At 40.6% G+C, this 19,594-nt stretch overlaps 1 protein-coding gene across 1 annotated transcript in view; it reads left to right on the forward strand.

Moving 5' to 3' along the window:
- Nucleotides 1-19,594, forward strand: part of MYO9A (myosin IXA) — a 239,300-nt gene that overhangs the window by 188,049 nt on the left and 31,657 nt on the right. The window contains exons 23-28 of the mRNA XM_026648438.2: nucleotides 1,080-1,393; nucleotides 2,202-3,917; nucleotides 7,886-7,976; nucleotides 8,490-8,702; nucleotides 17,195-17,307; nucleotides 18,319-18,476. Coding sequence (XP_026504223.1) covers nucleotides 1,080-1,393; nucleotides 2,202-3,917; nucleotides 7,886-7,976; nucleotides 8,490-8,702; nucleotides 17,195-17,307; nucleotides 18,319-18,476 — 2,605 coding nt within the window. The remainder of the gene's footprint in view (nucleotides 1-1,079; nucleotides 1,394-2,201; nucleotides 3,918-7,885; nucleotides 7,977-8,489; nucleotides 8,703-17,194; nucleotides 17,308-18,318; nucleotides 18,477-19,594) is intronic.

Consider the following 19,594-nt stretch of genomic DNA (forward strand, 5'->3'; position numbering starts at 1 on the left):
GTCCCAGCTGCAGCCCCAGGTGGAAGCTGCAGGGCTGGGGCGCACGGCCCCGGCTGCGGCCCCTGATGGAAACCGCAGGGCTGGGACTGCGACTGCAGGGTACTGGTTCCAGCCAGCCCCAGTTGCAGGGCAGGGGTGCACAGTCCCACCTTCGCCTCCTGAAGCCATAGAAGTCACAGAGGTCCAGTAAAGTCATGGAATCCATGACTGCCGTGACCAAATCGTAGCCTTAATTATGATTCTCTCACTTTGAGCCTGTTCTTCTCTCATTTGTTTGTCGTATCTACCGGGTGACCTTCGTTTTAAATTTTGTAAGCTCTTTTGGGCAGAGACCGTCTTTGTTATATTTTTGTACAGAGCCTACCACAATGGAGTCCATTACCTAGGTGCTATTGCAATCTACGTTATATGAATCCGTTTGTTTATCATTGTTGGTATCATTTTTTGTTTAATTTGTTTCTTCTCCAAGGAAATTGGGATAGCATATTTTATGAGCAGAGATGGAAGAGGGAGCTCTGTACTGTATTGTTCAGCTATTGATTTCATATTAAGAAGGGAACAGTTTTGCAGAACTGGATGGGAGGACATTAGTGATATAAGTATCTGGTTTGAAAAACCTACCTGTAACTCCCTGGAAACACAGAGTCACATCCTGGCAGAATCAGTCTAGTCCTTCATCATTATAAGTTAGGCATAGCAAGTGGTTTACTTTGGATCTGACTCTTAGATGCACTCTTACGCTGAGGCCTTGTTTGCTTATCCAAGTGGCTATTAAAGATTCCAGGAAACTTTTCCTACCAATAGTGGTCTGACCTGGTGTCCTTGGCAAAGTTTACTGTGCCCTCTTTTACTGATCCACAGGATCTGTTCTATGCCCCAACTTTTAAACTGTCCCTTGGAGGAACTCCGTCAGTGTGTCAGACCCCCCAAGGTGTCCCACTCTTCCTTGGGAGTAGGCCATGCAGCCTGGATACCCAGCACATGTTTATTAGGAGAATGGGTTTATTTCATGGGTCTTGCTCTCTAAATGAGTCTGGTACCAAACACATCACCAAGAAATGTTATCTGTTTTTCTGCAGAGGTACTGGCGCAGTTATCAGAGTAGAAAGCAAGCTGAAGACTCCCTAGTTGATCCTCTCCTTTTCAGCAATGCAGCACTCGTTCTTCAGGCCCACTGGCGAGGTTTTGTGGAGAGGCGAAGATTCCTGCAGATGCGGGTTGCAGCCTTCATCATCCAGAACTATTGGCGGGAATGCTCTAGGCATAGGCATGCCGCAGCCATGTGCATACAGGGAGGCTGGCGAGGATACTGCGCAAAGAGACTCTACAGGGCCAAGAGAAATAAAGTCATCCTATTGCAAGCAGCATGCAGAGGATACGTAACACGGCATAGGTAATGTGATCAACCTCGGTGGACACAAAAGTGAAATGTTGAATAAAGATGACTGGGTAGCAGGAAGGCTGTGTGATTCGGAGCAATGATTCCCAGCAATTGGCATGAATACTAGCATTTTTCAGGCTTTTGTTACTAGAACATCATGTTCCCCTTCCCTGGTATGCTTGGGCCCCTGTGCTGCCACTACGTGCCTCCCACTCAGTTGTCCACTCTCTCTGTAACCCACAGTGGAGCTTAGTCTGCTCCAAACACCAGTCTCCTGATCAGCAGAGCGTTCAGTTGAAAGCACACCGCTGAGGCATTACTCTGTGGAAGTGGTATAACTGTCTGAAAGGGTTGGGACCCACTGGTGTACTGTAAACGAGCTGAGAGCCAGAATAATGACTCTAAATACATTGTGCAAGTCACTAGTACCTGATTGTACCTTAATCAGCCCAGCTAGAAAGCTGGTAAAGAACATGACCAAAACACCAGATGCTGCATTTGAACTGTGCTTCCCTGGATATATTAATTTACAAAAGAAAGCAAAAACAAAATACTGATAAAGTTTAGAGCGACCATAGTCAGGAAAGCAGCAGTTCTCACTAATAGACACCAGTGTCATTCACAACTGGGGAAAGAATGAACATGTTATGTAGAATACCCATGTGCAGTCTCACACATGATTTTTAAATGTGTGTTTAGCTAAGGTATTAAAACCAAACACAGGCACTTTCTCTTAAACGTCTCTTCAGAATCAATACAATGCATCCAAGCAATGAAAGTGGAAACACTCTAAAAATCTGCTGTTTTCTCATCCTTGCAGATTTACAGCTTTAAAAGAGCAGAGATTAAAAGACAGACAGCTGGAGAATGGAGTGTCAATCAGAGAAGAGGATGGACTGGAGGCAGATGATACTATGAAAATTAGGGGCTCAGACCCATCTAAGTGGGAGGATGGCTCGTTTGAACAGCGGGTGAGAGCTGTAGAGGAACATAAATCAGTAATAGAGAATAGTCGGGTGAATCATGCTGATCCAGTAGACAGTTCTGGAGACTTACTGTACAAAAGACACGAGAGAGCCAGCAGCCAAAGTGGCATGGACATTGAAGAGGAAGTAGTTGTGAGAGAGAGGCCCAAATCACTGGAGGATCTCAACCAGAAAAAAGTGGTCCGCGCAAAAAGAGAAAGCCGGAGAATGCGTGAATTGGAACAAGCAATATTTAGCTTGGAATTGCTTAAGGTCAGGTCCACTGGAGGGGTGTCTCCCTCAGAGGAGCGTCGGTGGTCCACAGAGCTTGTGTCAGAGGTCCTTCATTCTCCACAGGGAACCCCAGAGAGTGAAAGCTCTCAGGGGAGCTTAGAAGTGTTAAGCTGTGAGGATACTCAGAAGAATAAACTTGATTCTCCAGTTTTAGAAGAGCAAGACATGCAGTCTGTCTCCACTGAGACCCAGGACTCTTTACCTCACAGTCCTAAGTCTGGTTTACAGGACACAACCTTCTTCTCAGCAGATGTGAACAGCAACTTATCTAACAGAAAAAGGACACCATCAAGTTCTGAGTTACCAGAGAGTCCTGCTACTAAGGAGCGGGTGGTCTGTGATACCCAGAATGTTATCTACAAGATGCATCCAAGAGAGACCTTCATTTCTAGCAATCTGCCTACTTTCTACATTCCACCACAGGACACCCAGAAAGCAAATCAGTCACTGGTGGAGAATAACTTGAAGAACAAACTAATGGAAAAGGAAGAAAAACCAGGTACGTTTCCTGAGGTTCAGAAAGATACGGAGCCAGGCAGGCAGGGCCAGGGCAAAGCCTTGGACAAAGAGAGAGGAGAAAACCCTCCTGTCAAGCAAGAGGAAAGCCTACCTGCTCTTGCATCAGATACACATTCTTCAGACTCTGTTATCAGGAGACTTGAGAAGCTGAATGTGGAGAAGGAGGAGCGACAAAAGCAGCTGCAGCAGCAAAATGAGAGGGAGATGATGGAGCAGATCCGCCAGCAGAAGGAAATTCTGGACAAACAACGCAAAGTTTTTGAGCAATTCGAGAGACAAGGGAGGGGAGAGGCCTTGCAAAGGACTGAGCACAGCAGAATCAAGGATCCCTCACAAGGAGTGTCTCTCAGACCCCCAAAGAAAACAGACAACAGGCCTCAATCTCTCCTCATCCTAAATCCCCAGAGCAAAGGGGAAAATTTCCAGACTGTGAATGCAACACCAACCTCATCAGTGGATATTAAAGGGCTCACTGTTGCAAAGAAAGGGAGCCCCCCAGCCCACATAGCACAAAAGGACAGGCCTGTCAGCATGTTCCTGGAGCGAAAAGAAGGTCAACCTGGAATGACACAGGAATCAACCAGAACAGATCGTTGGAATTCAAAACTGGCTGTAGAATCTGGGGACTTCTCTAGCAGCCATGCTGCAAGGACAGAGCGCCTCAGGCAACCCCGAATTCCCAACCAGAGCACTGATGCCTCTTCTAGTGAGCCGCGGGCTAGTGCTATTTTCTTCACACCAAAAGACAGTCATTTTCTGTGAGTGGAGCATTTGTTTGTTTGCTTGCTTTATACCATGAGAGGTGACTATTGCATGACCTTTCCTGAAAATAGGATTGATTTCTACAGGTTTGCAATGAAACAAAGAGCCACATGATCAGTTTTGGGCACCTCATTACCAAAAAGATGCTGATAAAATGGGGAGGATTCAGAGAAAAATATCAGTAATTATTAGGAAGCTGGAGGGATTGACTTAAAAGGAAAATTAACAGAACTCTCATGCAGTGCATACCATACAGTCTGTCAGGTGGCTATGCGTGACTATGGAGAGCCAAGCTAACCATCTACAGCAAACATCTGAAAAGTGTTAATAGCAAGAAAGGAGAGAAATTACAGTAGTTAGGGCAGTACAAAGTGGTGTGAGTAGGAAGGATGGGATGAAAGTAAGAAAGGAGTTTAAGAGAAGTATCAGAAAAAACTTAGTTTTATTATTATCTGGTAGAATAGATTCCCAAGGGAAGTAGTAGAATCTCCAACACTTCACACATTTAAAATTTCAGTGGACAAAATAGTAGTGAATGGTCAACTAGGGAACAATCTTGCACTGTCAGGGAAAAGGGAATAAATGCAGATCTTCTATGCAGTGTGGTTGTAGCCATGGTGGTCCCAGGATATTAGAGAGAGAAGGTGGGTGAGGTAATATCTTTTACTGGACCAACTTCGGTTGGTGAGAGAGACAAGCTTTCCAGCTACACAGAGCTCTTCTTCTTAAGCAATCTGTTCCACCTTGCATTTAGCTATGATGCTGGGAGAACCTTCCCCTGACCTGAAGAAAAGCTCTGTGTGGCTCGAAAGCTTCTCTCTCTCACCAGCAGAAATTGGTCCAGTAAAAAAAAATTTCCTCACCCACCTTGTGTCTCTCTAGAGCAGGTCTTCTCCTTATGGAGACTGGAGGTGCACAAGGTTTTGAAAAAGAGCTGCTGTGAATAAAGTATACATTTAACAGTCTTGGCAGTATTAGAAACAACTGCATAGAATATGGGAAGTTCTTTGCAGGTTAAATGGTGGGTTCATTCCAAGCACAGGTCATGGCAGCATTTCGATCCTGTGCTCATGTTTCCTCCCCCGCAAATCTGCGGGTCAGGCTGATCTGGGATATGTCTACACAGCCGACGTTAAAAGTGGCAGCACTTTAACGTGGCTGTGTAGTCGCGGCTCCAGCAGTGGGAGAGAGCTCTCCCAGCGCTGTAATAAAACTACCTCCGTGAGGGAAATAGCTCCCAGCGCTGTAGCACTGTCTACACTGCCACTTTACAGCACTGAAACTTGCATCGCTCGGGTGGGGAGGTTTCATACCCCTGAGCGAAGAAAGTTTCAGTGCTGTAAGTGGCAGTGTAGACAAGGTCTGAGTGCCTTTAGGGAGCTGTGTCTGCAGGGTAACGGCACCCTTCATCCCTCCCAAAGCAGCCTCCCAAATGTCTTTTATGTTGTTTGCTGCTATTAATTGGTTCATGGTACCACCTACTGTGTGCTAGGCACTTTTCTATTTGCCTTAAGGGAAGGAGGGCAGGGGAGAGGGTTGAATCAGTTTCCTTTGTCCAAGTTCTTTCCTGGCCTGCGCCTCTCCCCCCCCCCACCCATACAAAACAGGAAGTGTCACTATAGGCAGCATGGCAGAATTGGTTTTTTAAGTGGTGTGGCAGATGATATCAGGGACCTTCAATTGTACAGTGTGGCACATGTGAAAGAAGGCACAGAGGTGATTGAGACACAGGCAGACAAAGGTGGGACTTAGTTGCAATGTCTAAACTAGGGCTGTCGATTAATCACAGTTAACTCATGCGATTAATTCAAAAAATTAATTGTGATTAAAAAAATTTGTTGCAATTAATCGCACTGTTAAACTATAGAATACCAATTGAAATTTATTAAATATTTTTGAATGTTTTTCTACATTTTCAAATATATCGATTTAAATTACAACACAGAATACCAAGTGTACAGTACTCATTTTATATTATTTTTGGTTACAAATATTTGCACTGTAAAAATGATAAACAAAAGAAATAGTATTTTTCAATTCACCTCATACAAAGTACTGTAGTGCGATCTCTTTATCGTGAAAGTGCAACATACAAATGTGGATTTTTTTTATCACATAACTGCACTCAAAAACAAAACAATGTAACACTTTAGAGCCTACAAGTCCAATCAGTCCTACTTCTTGTTCAGCCAATCGCTCAGACAAGCAAGTTTGTTTACATTTACGGGAGATGTAAAGCTGCCCACTTCTTAATTACAATGTCACCTGTAAGTGAGAACAGGCATTCATATGGCACTGTTGTAGCTGGCGATGTATTTACGTGCTAGATGTGCTAAAGACTCATATGCCTCTTCATGCTTTGGCCATCATTCCAGAGGGCATGCTGATGATGCTCATTAAAAAAATGTGTTAATTACATTTGTGACTGAACTTCTTGGGGGGAGAATTGTATGTCCCCTGCTCTGTTTTACCTGCATTCTGCCATATATTTCATGTTATAGCAATCTTGGATGATGACCCAGCACATGTTGTTCATTTTAAGAACACTTTCACTGCAAATTTGACAAAATGCAAAGAAGATACCAATGTGAAATTTCTAAAGATAGCTACAGCACTCGACCCAAGATTTAAGAATCTGAATGCCTTCCAAAATCTGAGAGAGATGAGGTGTGGAGCATGCATTCAGAAGTCTTAAAAGAGCGGAAACTACAGAACCCCAACCACCAAAAAAGAAAATCAACCTTCTGCTAGTGGCATCTGACTCAGATGATGAAAATGAACATGCGTCAGTCCGTGCTGCTTTGGATCGTTATTGAGCAGAATCCATCATCAGCATGGATGCATGTCCTCTGGAATGGTGGGTGAAGCATCAAGGGACATATGAATCTTTAGCGCATCTGGCATGTAAATATCTTGCGATGCCGGCTACAACAGTGACATGTGAATGCCTGTTCTCACTTACAGGTGACATTGTAATTAAGAAGTGGACAGCATTATCTCCCATAAATGTAAACAAACTTGTTTGTCTGAGTGATTGGCTGAACAAGAAGTAGGACTGATTGGACTTGTAGGCTCCATTTTACATTGTTTTATTTTTGAATGCAGTTATTCCTTTGTACATAATTCTACATATGTAAGTTCAACTTTCATGATAAAAAGATTGCACTACCGTACTTGTATTAGATGAATTGGAAAATAGTATTTCTTTTGTTTTTTTACAGTACAAATATTTGTTATAAAAATAAATTTAAAGTGAGCACTGTGCACTTTGTATTCTGTTTTGTAATCTAAATAAATATATTTGAAAATGTAGAAAATATCCAAAAATATTTAAATAAATGGTATTCTATTTTTAAGAGCGCGATTAATTTTTTTAATCGCTTGACAACCCTAGTCTAAACTATTACTTTTTATTTATTTCATTTAAATCAGTGCAACAATTAACTTGATGCTGTATAAGATACGAAATGAAGACTATTCTTGCCCTAAAGATCTTGCAGTTTAGTAGACAAAACCCTGTGGGAGGCCAGAAGAAGGAATAACAGAGGAAATAAAATTTCTCCTCCTAGACAGTAGTATGGCAATGAAAATTTTTAATATGATTTTCTGTCTCTTGTTACTTAACTTTTTTTCCATTCTGCAATTTTACTTCCCAACACAAAGCACTAAAGATAACCTGTATGAGAGCTACTAGCAAGTGTGCAGTAAGGATGATGGTTCATAGCTTGACGAAGGACAGGAGTTCTGTTCATTCGTGCTTTTTATCCTCACTACAGTGTTTAATTGTATTAAGTGTATGCTGAATAACTAAAGATGGCATCCCTTAAAACACATGAAATCAAATTGCAATTTATTCTTGATCCGTTGAGTTGTACATACTCAAATGTTTCTAGAATCTGGACTGATGTTATGGGTGAACCTGGGCGAGGAATTTAAATGTCTTTTTGTTGTTGTTGTTGTTGAGTTTCAACAAGGAATCTTCAAATCATCAGATCCTTTCGAAAGATGAACCACCTAGAAAGCCACTAAAGTTCCCTGGGCCAGGCAGAGGGGGGGTAAGTTACAGCTTTCTTATTTTATCTTTCAATTAAACAAAACTTATTCTGCCAGTTTCCTCTCAAGTGTTTGAAGAGAAAACAGAAGGGTGGGTGCTGTTCAATTACGAGTCTGTGAGAAGGAAGGGGAGATACTAATGGTATGGAAACATTAAAACCTTCTCTTCAGGATACCCTAATTAACACAAGAACATACTAGTGCAGAATTGCAAGATGTTTTCTGCCATGAATGCCCCAGTGGTAAACACTGTAGAATGCAGTCATGTCTTGTTTTGTTTAACATATGTTTTGGTAACATCCATGACTGTCCATTTTCCCAGTGCTGTCTTTCATTTTTGTTTTCCCCAATCCCCTGCACTAGCTATGATACTTGTGTGTTATGTGTGGATTAGCATATTGTTCATGGAGTTCTTAAGGCTGTACTTGACCTACCCTGTGATATCAAACATCAGCAGAATCGCCTTTTCTTTTAAAACATTTTTATGTTATCTGTTTTATCATTTGGTCAAGCAGGTTGCCAGACCGGCCCATAAAAAGAAAGCCCGCATGGCGCGGACGCGCTCCGATTTCTTGACTAGAGGTACTTTTGCTGATGGGGAGGGGGATACGGAGGAAGATGATTACGATGACAATTTTGAGTTCCTTCTCTCCCCTGACCAACCTCCTCACCTTGAGCCAGGGCCTACAGCCAGGCTTGGGCAGGCCTGTCACAGTGACTCCGAAATGGTAATTTTCCGACATGCGGGAAAACAAAGGGAGCAAGCAGCTGTGCGGGAGCATTTCTTTGCTAACCCTTAGCTGTACTGACACCCTACACTGCTTCTTTTCCCACTGATAATGATGCTGTAGATGGGTAAACTCAGAGAACACAGCAGAAGCAACCTCAACAAATGAGTGGGGGGAAGGCGGCACTTGTGTTTATATCAAACCTTGGCATTGCCTTCACGATGGATTTGACAAATAAGACACCTAATGAAAGTAGTGCTTCTCCAGAGAGCTACAGCATATACCTAGTACAAATGCTAAGGATCGCCCTGCCAGCAATCATGAAAAAGACTAGGGAATAGGGAGGTCTTGCAGGACTTATGTAGTTTCTCTGTAGACTTACAAAGACTGTTTAATACATTCTACTAGTTTATAACAATAGCCACAGCCTGCCTAATCTCCCTCTCCTTTGACAAGATTCATTGTACAGGTGATCGGAAAAGATCTAACCAAACAAATTGTCCCACATACATACAATCAGTTCTTTGATTAAACAACAAAAACTCTATCTGTATCTTACATTTTTCCTATTAGTTTTGATTGTTTACCTTTCATTACACTTTCTGGCCATTTATTTCCCTTTTAAAATAATGCTTCACTTATTATTTGAGGTCTGTAACTTCAAAGAAATTAGTTTCTGGCATCAATTTTTTTCCAAGATAAAAGAAAATGGGAGCGAGACCACATGTGAAAATGCAGATATCCGCACAGGAAATGTCTCGTTTCCTACCCACTCATTCAGATGGTTTAGACCATCTCTGTCTTACACATACACACAAAATATTTTAATTAATGCTAAAGTTGTGGCAGAAAACTGACCAAAACTGTGAAGTCCATAGTTCAGGTAGGCATTTCATTCTGGAGCCGTGTTGCTCTGGCTAGGGATTGGAGAGCATATGGCATGTTACCCCACAGGTGATGTGAACTTCCTGCCACACTCACTATACATACAGCAGAATCAGCTTTATCACCATAACATGCCTTTACTGGGGGGAATTGCTACAGGACTACCTGAAATGAGGTGGCACTTTTTGTTAAACTCCTTTTTTGTTTTTAACAATAGCTGTAAAAAAAAAAAAATCCTTAGGGTGAATATTCTTTGCGGAGGGGAGGAGACGAGAGTGGATTGTTGATCCAGTTGACTCTTTAGGTTTCTCTTGTTACATAAGAATGGCCATAGTGGGTCAGACCAAAGGTCCATCTAGCCCAGTATCCTGTCAGGACAGTGGCCAATGTCAGGTGCCCTAGAGGGAATGAACAGAACAGGTAATCATCAATTGATCCATCCCCTGTCACCCATTGCCAGCTTCTGGCAAACAGAGGGTACAGACACCATCCCTCCCATCCTGGCTAATAGCCATTGATGGACCTATCCTCCATGAATATATCTAGTTCTTTTTTGAACCCTGTTCTAGTTTTGGTCCTCACAACATCCTCTGGCAAGGAGTTCCAAAGGTTGACTACATTGTGTGAAGAAATACTTCCTTTTGTTTGTTTTAAATCCTTCTTGGTTTTCGAGTTAGGTATACCGCCATTACTGTCTGTCAGAAACACTATTACAGTCTCTCAGTAACATTGCTTCACAGGCCCAGTGCTGCTCTTTTGATGAAAGTCATGGGTGGTTGATTTGCAGTTCCTCTCTATTTCCCGCTTTAATCACAGTAAAGGAAGCTGGGAAATTATATTCAAGTAATTTTATAAATGGCCAAACTGATTTTTTTCTTAAGAAATTGGATCAAAAAAGCAAACTCTGTCTCTCAGATCTTGAGAGTTACATTTCACCTATAGTTGAACTTCTGCAGTTTGCAGTGTAAACACCCAAACCGTTGAAATTCTCACTGCCTCTGTTATGGCAGAATAAAAGCCACTATTCTAAAATAAAAGGTGGGGGGTGAGGGGAGAAGTAATATTTGCATGCATGGACTTTAAAAACATCTGTGAATGTTTGGAGGAAAGTTCCCACTGGAGAAGGTCACTCATATTGGGCCTGTTTGACTGAAAATAATAAGTGCTGCTGAAGACCAGACTAGTATGGTAAAGGATTGAGTACAATGACCAAAGCAACTGACATTGAATAGGCTCTTTGGAAACTAAATTCGGGAAACTCCAAAATATTTGGTGTCTTGCTGCAGTTCTGTTGGCTCCTGTGCTCTTTAGATTATTTACAGACCAAACATCTAAAAAGAGATTTTTAAAAGCTATTTTAGATAAACTGATTAAAAGGAGTCTGCACTGTGTAGGTAAGCAGTGCCATAAGCTAAGTGCATGCTGTGTTCCTGGAGGTTTACCCTGTTACAAAGCATTAGTTCTTTTAGCAGTAGAAATCTTTCACACTGGAAAACTCTGCTGAGATGCAAACAGGTGCTGGGCTCACGGTTAGGATGGAGGACGCTATCCTTGGAAGGGTTTTAGTTCATGCCTCTGATTGGAAATGGTCCTATGATTCTGCTCACTGGGTTTAACAACGGTCATTGCATGCAAGTAGTTCTAGGCCGGTCTCATCAGTGCACACTATGTATCATCTCTCCTTCTGTATCACTTACCCTCTGTAATACTCCATCACTATCTCTAACTGGTGGTTGGGCGCGCAAAGTGGTATCATCTGGGAGCAGTCACTTGCACGGCCAGGCTCTGCTTTCTAGCATATGCTGGATAGATACATTGTTGCATAAAAATACTGTATATCTGTGTGTCTTGTAAATACATGCAGCATTTCCATCTGTCTTCTATATTGCAGGACTAGGTTTGAGACCAGCTCTTTGGAAGCGACAGCTTTTGGCTTCTGTATTTCAGAACCGCCTTGCCTTTGTCTCAGTGCTATTTTAGAACAGCAAAATTTATGGACTGTTCAAGTGATGCAGTTTCCAGAAGCTTATTAGCATTTAGATGTTAATAGCTTAGCCCTTGCAGTGCCTGAGAGGCTGTTACATGTGATAAAGCAACTTAACAATACAGCAGTACGGATGTGAGTTGGTTTCAGTACAAACCGGAGAGTACTTGAATGTGGGTGTGTATTTGTTGTTTGCCTTAAGATTTCAATACAATAGGAAGGACAGCCAAGCAATCTTCCTTTGGATGGTGGTGATTATTTTAATGAGAAAAACAAATTAGTTTATCACACATGCACAACAGCTGCTAATTATCAAAAGTCAGTTTTTAGTTAATGTTTTTGGTGTGCTGTTCATAAGCCAATGGTTGCTGAATACATGAAAGAAATACAGAGTGTGACACTGAAAACTAAAGCACTTTTTGATTCAGCTGCTGCTGTTATTACTAGCCTGCCTGTTTGAAGTCCTAGTACAGTAAAACCTGCTGATGTCCTGTGTGCAAAATCGATTTATTTGTGTAGCCTGCTGGTAGGTAAAGGTGCATTAGATGGTGTTGCTCGCTGGCACTGTGCTATGCACATATCTGCAAAGAGAGAGAGTCTTCAACCAGAGGTGAAGTTGAAGGTGCAAATGTTGAATCTGATTGCTTAAGACAAAGTAGACTTTGGTGACAATAGTGTGATTGACAATGAGGCCATCTTTTCAAAGGCTGCTTGGATTTTCTAGTCAGCAAAATTCTAGTTATCAAACAGTATGACAAGTACAAATGTCATGTACAGCTTATCTTAAAGGATTAATAGAGCTTGTTTTTACTTTTAAACAGCGAGCTTGCAATCTCTTGTATCATGTATGTAAGCGAGCTTGGCTAGAGAATCAGTTAAAGCCTCATTTGAGATGTTGTATGAAGCATTTATCATTTTGCAATGATTTGTTTAGATAATTTGTGAGGGGAGAGGGTGAAAATCTTTAAATGCCATTTATGGAAGTGAAACCCTTTTTCCCCAAGGCGTTTGAGGAGGCATTGAAAATGAGACAATAATGAGGATACTCTCACTACACCTTTCTTAATAAAGCAGTGACGTGAGTTTTGAATTAAAAAAATACAAGTTCTGAGTAACTCCAAAATTTGTCACCCATTGTCCAACTCATAAAACAGACAATCCATGGACTTGAGGGTTATTACTTCAACAAAGATCCATGAAATAAGAACCCTTGTCATAAGCTATCACTAATCAGTGGGAAATGCATCTTATGAAAACTCTTCAATCCAGCATGATGGAACAAAGCATCATCTCCATCTGTCACAGTCACATATATTTAAATGTGCAGCGTGCACACACTAAATCTAAACTCAGCCCATATTATTCCAGAGGAAATTAATTCCCTCCTGTACCCTGCCAGACCCATTAAAGTCCACCCCCTGCAGCCTGCACAAATAGATGCACCTTGCAGTGTGCTCTAACGGTCAACAAACCAACCCTATTCTAAATCCGTGGATAACGCTTGTTCCAGACCTGAGCCCCCTAACAGAGAACACTTTGCTGCTAGATCCCTCTCTTTTTAAGGGCAATCCAGCTTGAATGTCTCTGTCAATTGCAACTATGGCAGCCTGGCAGGGGAAGAGACACTCTATCAGCTCGGACAGTTCCAAGCTATTCAGGGCATTATGAGGTAAAACCAACACCTTGCATTCAAAAATATAGTCAGTTGTTAAAATAGTTTTTTAAATTTTTAATAGAAAACAATCCCAAAGCTATGGAAGAGCTGAAGAGGAGGATAGTAGGATAGTGATTGCAATCTCAGTGGTGCTAAGAAAAAAGAATTTAAACCATATCTAATAGTTTAATGATGATCTCATATACCCCTTATATCTGTTTCACTATGCAATGTGCATCAACAGACCTTTCCTCTTTACACTTTACACTGTATATCCACACACAAGAAAGATGGCTGTTTTCAGTCCCCACATTGTTAATATCCAACAAGCAAGATGCCAATGATCTCCCTGCTGCATTTTGTCATCATACAAAAAGCCCCTTCAGTAGAGCTGATTATTTCCCTATCTATAATACTTGTTGATGTTGCTCACATAAACAACTACACTATGAAAGTGTTTACAAACAAGGTATCTGAATTCTTTTTATATTGCTGGAAGTTTTATGCTGTGTAATCATGATGACCACTAGAATAAGCACTTTGTTCTTGCATATCCCAACTATTTATTACCAAGAAAATTACATCAGCTTTGGTCATCGCATCTGCACCACGTTCTTTCTATGAAAAATCTGATTTCATGTCATGCTCTTGATGTAAAAAGCATACACAGATCCTTTCATCAGACTTGTCTTAAAAAAAAAAACACTACCAGCACCATTGTATGTAAAGCCTCTGTGGGTATGTCTGCACAGCAAAGAAAAGCCCAAGGCTGGCCCATGCCAGCCAACTCGGGCTTGGGCTGTGGGGCTGTTTCACTGCTGTGTAGAATTCCGAGCTTGGGCTGGAGCCCAGGCTCTAAGACCCTGCGAGGTGGAAGGGTCCCAGAATTCAGGCTCCAGCCCAAGCTTGGGCTGCAGCCCCAGCCTGGAAGTCTACACAACAATGAAACAGCCCCGTGAGCCTGAGTCGGCTGGCATGGGCTAGCCGCGGGTTTTTCTTTGCTGTGCAGACATACCCTGTGTGCACACAAGCTTTTGGTTGCTTTGATTTGCAAGATCAGATGTGAGGACGGCTGCTATACACTAGCTGTGAGCTGGAAGAACATTGTGGTATTGGCCTACGGACCAGCACAACAAACCTTCCACCCTACTTTTGGAATTCCCACAGCCATTGCTGCCAGAACCAACATGGAGCTTGTTTTAAGCTGAAGCAGAGCATATCTAGGCCAAGAGGACAGCAAACATGAAGATATTTCTTTCCCCTTTACTGCTTACAGTAGTAACCAAGCTTAATGTGTCCAATCCTGCGCACTCAGACCACATGAACCATGGCTTTCATTTGCAAAGTGCAGTTCCAGAAAGATCCCAAAACACAGAAGTGCATTTTTGAGAAATTCCCCTATAACGTCTTATTTTTACACATATCAGAGCTAAGAAGTTTCTGTGGATAAGGATAAGTGATCACAAAATAGGGTTGAATCCACTTAGTCAAACTGCCATCATTGAGACAAATATTTTAACAGGCTTATTTTTAAACTGAGAGGTTTGTACAAACTGTACCTACTTTCATGAGCATCTGAGGTATCAGTTATTGAAATAGGTATTTCATTGTATCCATATATCTACGTGAACAGCTACTGTCATTTCAATATGATAGATTTTTTTTCTAGTTTCTTGAGGGTGTTTAAAATATATCTTTAACGCAACATAAATAGACTAATCAAAATACTGGAAGGAGATTGGGATCTTATTCTGAGCCTCAGTGACCTTTGCTGGAGAAAATCCACAAGCTTCAATTATTATGCAGCTTCTTATTTCAGTGTTGGTAGTGCTCTGCATATGCTGCCATCTGCTGGTTGAAAGGGATAAAACACTTTAAATGTCTGGAAAACAATATACGTAAAAGAAATAAAATAGGCTCTTAGTAACAGTTTTTTCATTACATGGTGAATGTTGTTCTCCTGGAATCCATATTTTATGTAATTTTGGTTAAAACCTTTTTTAAATATAGATTACTCATGGGTACAATAGAAAAAATGGTTATATTGAAAGAAATGCATTAAACATAAGAGAGCATGTCCAGCTGATCATAGTGTTTTCATTTTAAAAAAACAGTTGTATAGACCAGAAAGAGATCACACTCCTTGAAATGCATTAGAATGCCTCATAACACTCATCTGGCTGGAAAAGGTGACACTCCTGTAACGGTTCTGTGAGCATGAACCATCAATGTCTTTTTGATTGTAACATACAATCTGGTTTTACAAAGTCTGACTTTCAGCTCCCGTGGTGTTTGTGCCAAATGTGATGTTTTCAGTAAGATGGTCACAACCAGGAGTCAGGTTCAGAAACCCCAATTTTAGCTGAAAATAGTTGCATAATGACCTGACATTTTTAACGTCAAGAAATGTTTCTCACCCTGTGATCTTTCAGGCTGCTCTGCTGAGAGAAATGGCTGCAGTTTTCAGTAGTCGCATTGATGGAGTCACCAAATCTCATCAGTATTTGCAGAAGCTGGATGATTAAACAGACCCTCTTCAGCTAATCCTCTTGTTTAATATGGCCAAATCTCTTCTCCTTGCTGCTTCAGGAATATCGTGCATGTATAGCTTTGCATGCCAAATGAAAAAGGATCTACTCAAAGTCACAACTTTCACCTGGCTTTTTTCTTTTAGAAGAGAAGAAACAAACAAACAAAAAATACTACCCACTAATCAAACCATTTCCTCCTATAGGCGTGGCAGGGAAAAAAGATTTATTATTTATTTCTAATTTTTAATTATTTGTTCTTGGACACTACAGTGATGGGGCTATGAAAGTACATAGATTAGAACTAAATTACCAACCTCAACTGGCTGCCTCAAGACATGATATTGGACAACTTTTTAGAACCATAACCATTGCTCTTTCAAACCAAATTTGACATAACTTTGTGAAAACTGCCTCTCTATTATAACATGCTAGGGAGATTAAGAAAATACCATCTCTGTAATATTGTAATATTGAGAAATAATCAAAATAAGGCAATACTTAAAATCAAATAGACTTAACCCAAAAAAGCATATATTTTCAAAGCTTTGCATACAGTATTGTTCATGGAACTCTTATTGAATTTAATGAGCTATGCGATTTAAATCCATTCACACTTCAAAATGTACCCACAGCAATATAAGCTGTTGAAAAAACTATGAATCGTGCTGTTAGTGATTGAACATAGCATATGTAATTTCTTTATATTACCTCCTCCTAAATGGTGTGTCTTCATTTTAGCAGGTCAGTGCACTAGCACTTTGGACAAATCAATATTTTTTTTAGTCTTCTACAGAGTTGAATACACACCAAAACTTGAATACTGAGGAGGATGTATTAATATCTTATAGGGTACCCTGATATGTTGGCGCTATTGACAATTTCATTGTTAGCTGGGAGTATCTGTTGGAAATTCTGTTGTAGACATCCCTCTTCTAAAATGAAGAGTTGGATTGATCAGTCAATTGAGTGTTCCAACTGGCTGAACATTCTTGGTTGCTTTGTAATGTGGACAACATGTGGGTTTGTGTGAAGCAGTTTAAAATATCCATTGCTAAATCTAATTTAAGGGATGCTCCTTTGGGAAGGAGTTGTTTTGTTAATTCTATGTGAAAATATGTAGTTAAATATGTGCTGAAGCCAGTATGTATGTTTTGCTGTACTTGAAATGTTCTGCTCTTCTGGGAGGCATTAAGGTTTCTTGTTGCCTGTAAGTGAATCATCAATAGGTTGGACCAGGCCTATCCATTTAGGTTTCACCCAATTGTTAATTTTTTGACAACCAAACAGAAATCAGACATGTTTTAATGATAGTATATAACATTTTCAATTTTTTGTGTGTAGCAGATGAAATCTCAGATTGTTCTAGGAGGTCTGTGTCACCTGCAATGCTAACCAGTCTCTTGATTTTAAAGTATTTTTATACTTGTAATTGTTGCAGACATTGCAGCGTTTCACATCAGGTGAAGGCCAAGCAAAGCTTCATAAAACAATGTCTCAGGGTGAGATTGGGAAGCTGGCAACTGTTCAGAAGAATCTGCCTACCGATGGAAGGTATGAAATATATACCTGATGGGGGAAGAGCTGAAATGATGGGAGAGAATGAGTCCAACCCATGTCATATTTGATTCCCTTCAGACATTAGGGCAACTGGCTCAGTCACTGGATTTTCATTCTGTCTTTTCAAGAATTCCTTTGAAGGTTAAACCTAAGGATTGAGATTTTTGTTAGATTAAAAAGTTTTATTTCATATTACAAAAGAATGGGATAATACAACCAAGAACCCTTATGTAGCAAGATATATGGGCCTTAATTTTCAAAAATGGGTACCAAATTTTCTGTGCAAAACCATCCAGTTGTCAATGTAACTTGTTCATGCCACTTAAGTGTGTGTTTTTGAAAATCTGGCCCTTAAAACTAACTACAAGAATCAGAACAAATCACAGGCCTGGGTAGAAATAGAACACTGTGTGAGAATCACTGTGTTGTGTCAATCAAGGAGACAGGGAAGAATGCGCAATGAAATTGAATAAACATTACAGTGTAAGACCCACATCTCACTAAAGTACAATTTAATCACTCTGTACAGATTCTTTCCAAACTCCCTTTAACACAGAATGAAAATACATATTTAATGTCAATTCAGTATCCAATATTAAGTTAAGTAATGTAGACTTATCTAAGGATAAATTATCATTGAGAAACAGTGGCAGATAGAATTCTGAAGTGTATTTCAGTTCTAACTGTAGTGTTGAAATCCAAGACATGCAGTTCCAGAGTCAGTTACAGACTGGATTACAGAGTCATTCTGAGTGGGCCGTATGTTAACTTTATCCTTTTCCCCATTGGAGAAAGCCCAAACTAGACACCTGCTAGGATGAATACCTAGTGCTTTTCTTTTTTCCCTAGATTTCCCAACAGTGAAATAGATCCATGTTCCAAAATGCAGTTGTACAGGTTTTGTTGGTGTTAGAAGGGAGGAAGGTTCATGGGAATCAGTTAGATTTGGAAAAAAATGGAAATCATCTGAATTAAAGCAATTTCTCTTTTCTCACCTATTTACAGGCCTCAGAGAGCCAAGATGAGATTCTGGGTGAAAGGAAAACAAGGAGACAAGAAAACATCCAGAGAGAAGCTTACGACCCAGTCTGAGCTGCTTGAGCTGTATACAGAGCAAGAGGAACCAAACATAGAGGTGACTCCTGGCCTCCAGCTTGGTGAAGGTAAATGTGGGGGGAGAGATATGTGGCAGTTTTGCCAAGCTATTTTCAGGTATTTTGAGGGGTCTGCAAAGTTGTACTCAATGTAGCCTCTTGGAGATACAGACCATAACCATTTTGAAACTGAGCAGTAAGAGTTAAACAATGATGTAGTGATATGAAGTTCATTTAATTGGTGTAAAATACATCTAGAGACTCTTATAATCAAGCAGAGATTTTACAGCTTCCATGTTGACGTTTGTAGCAGGGTTGGACAAGCTCTCCTTTTCAAGAAAAACTTCAAAATGTATAATTAAATTCTTGATAGTGAATGAATGAGGCTATATATTAGAGTGATGGAATGAGAGTGGATGCTAGTTTTCACTGCAGAATTAGAGAATTTTCCTGAGTAGGTCAGGTGAGCGCATAGGGTGCAGGGTTGAAGACAGGAAACACATTGATTACTTCAAAAAAAATTAGGCTAAATAGTCAAAACAATGTCATAATCCCAAACAAGAAACTTTGGTTTATAAATACGTGTATCAATAATTTAAGGGAAGAAAACTATAAATGTGGTATTGTTGTTTTAAAATAAATTCAAGCATCTGAAAGGAAATAAATTCCGCTCTACCTAACTTTGGACCTGTGGCTTTAGAAAGGTCACACACATCAAATTTTATGTCTGGCTCCCCACTAAGCCTTCCATTCTAACTGAGCCTAAAAGCTGCATTACTGCTCTGAGTACTTTCTCTCTCATTTTCTTATTTAATGTGCTGGGATCCCTGCAGAAAATGCTTCTGAAAAATATTTTCTCTTCTCTTAAGAATCTCCCACCTCCTTCTGGACTCTGTGGGAGGCAGCAGAATTAGTATACAGAGATGGCTATTTGTTCTCCCTTGTGTAGGGCTGCTGTCTTCTCCATAAGTTGCAGGAAATGCCTGTCTAATAATATTTGGCACGTTCCATTTTGAAAGTGTTGTACAACCACTAAATAACTAACAGTCTTATTGCACCACTTTGAGGTAGGCAGGCGTTCTCCTCCTTGGACAGAGGAGGAAACAGGCAGAGGGGCTAGGTTGATTCCACTCTGATAAGTGATGTACAAATACGACACTTTCCTACTCTACTCCCTGTGAATATTC

Source organism: Terrapene carolina, unplaced genomic scaffold, assembly GCF_002925995.2.
Source record: "Terrapene carolina triunguis isolate 2854851 unplaced genomic scaffold, T_m_triunguis-2.0 Scaffold67, whole genome shotgun sequence".
Taxonomy (NCBI): Eukaryota; Metazoa; Chordata; order Testudines; family Emydidae; genus Terrapene; species Terrapene triunguis.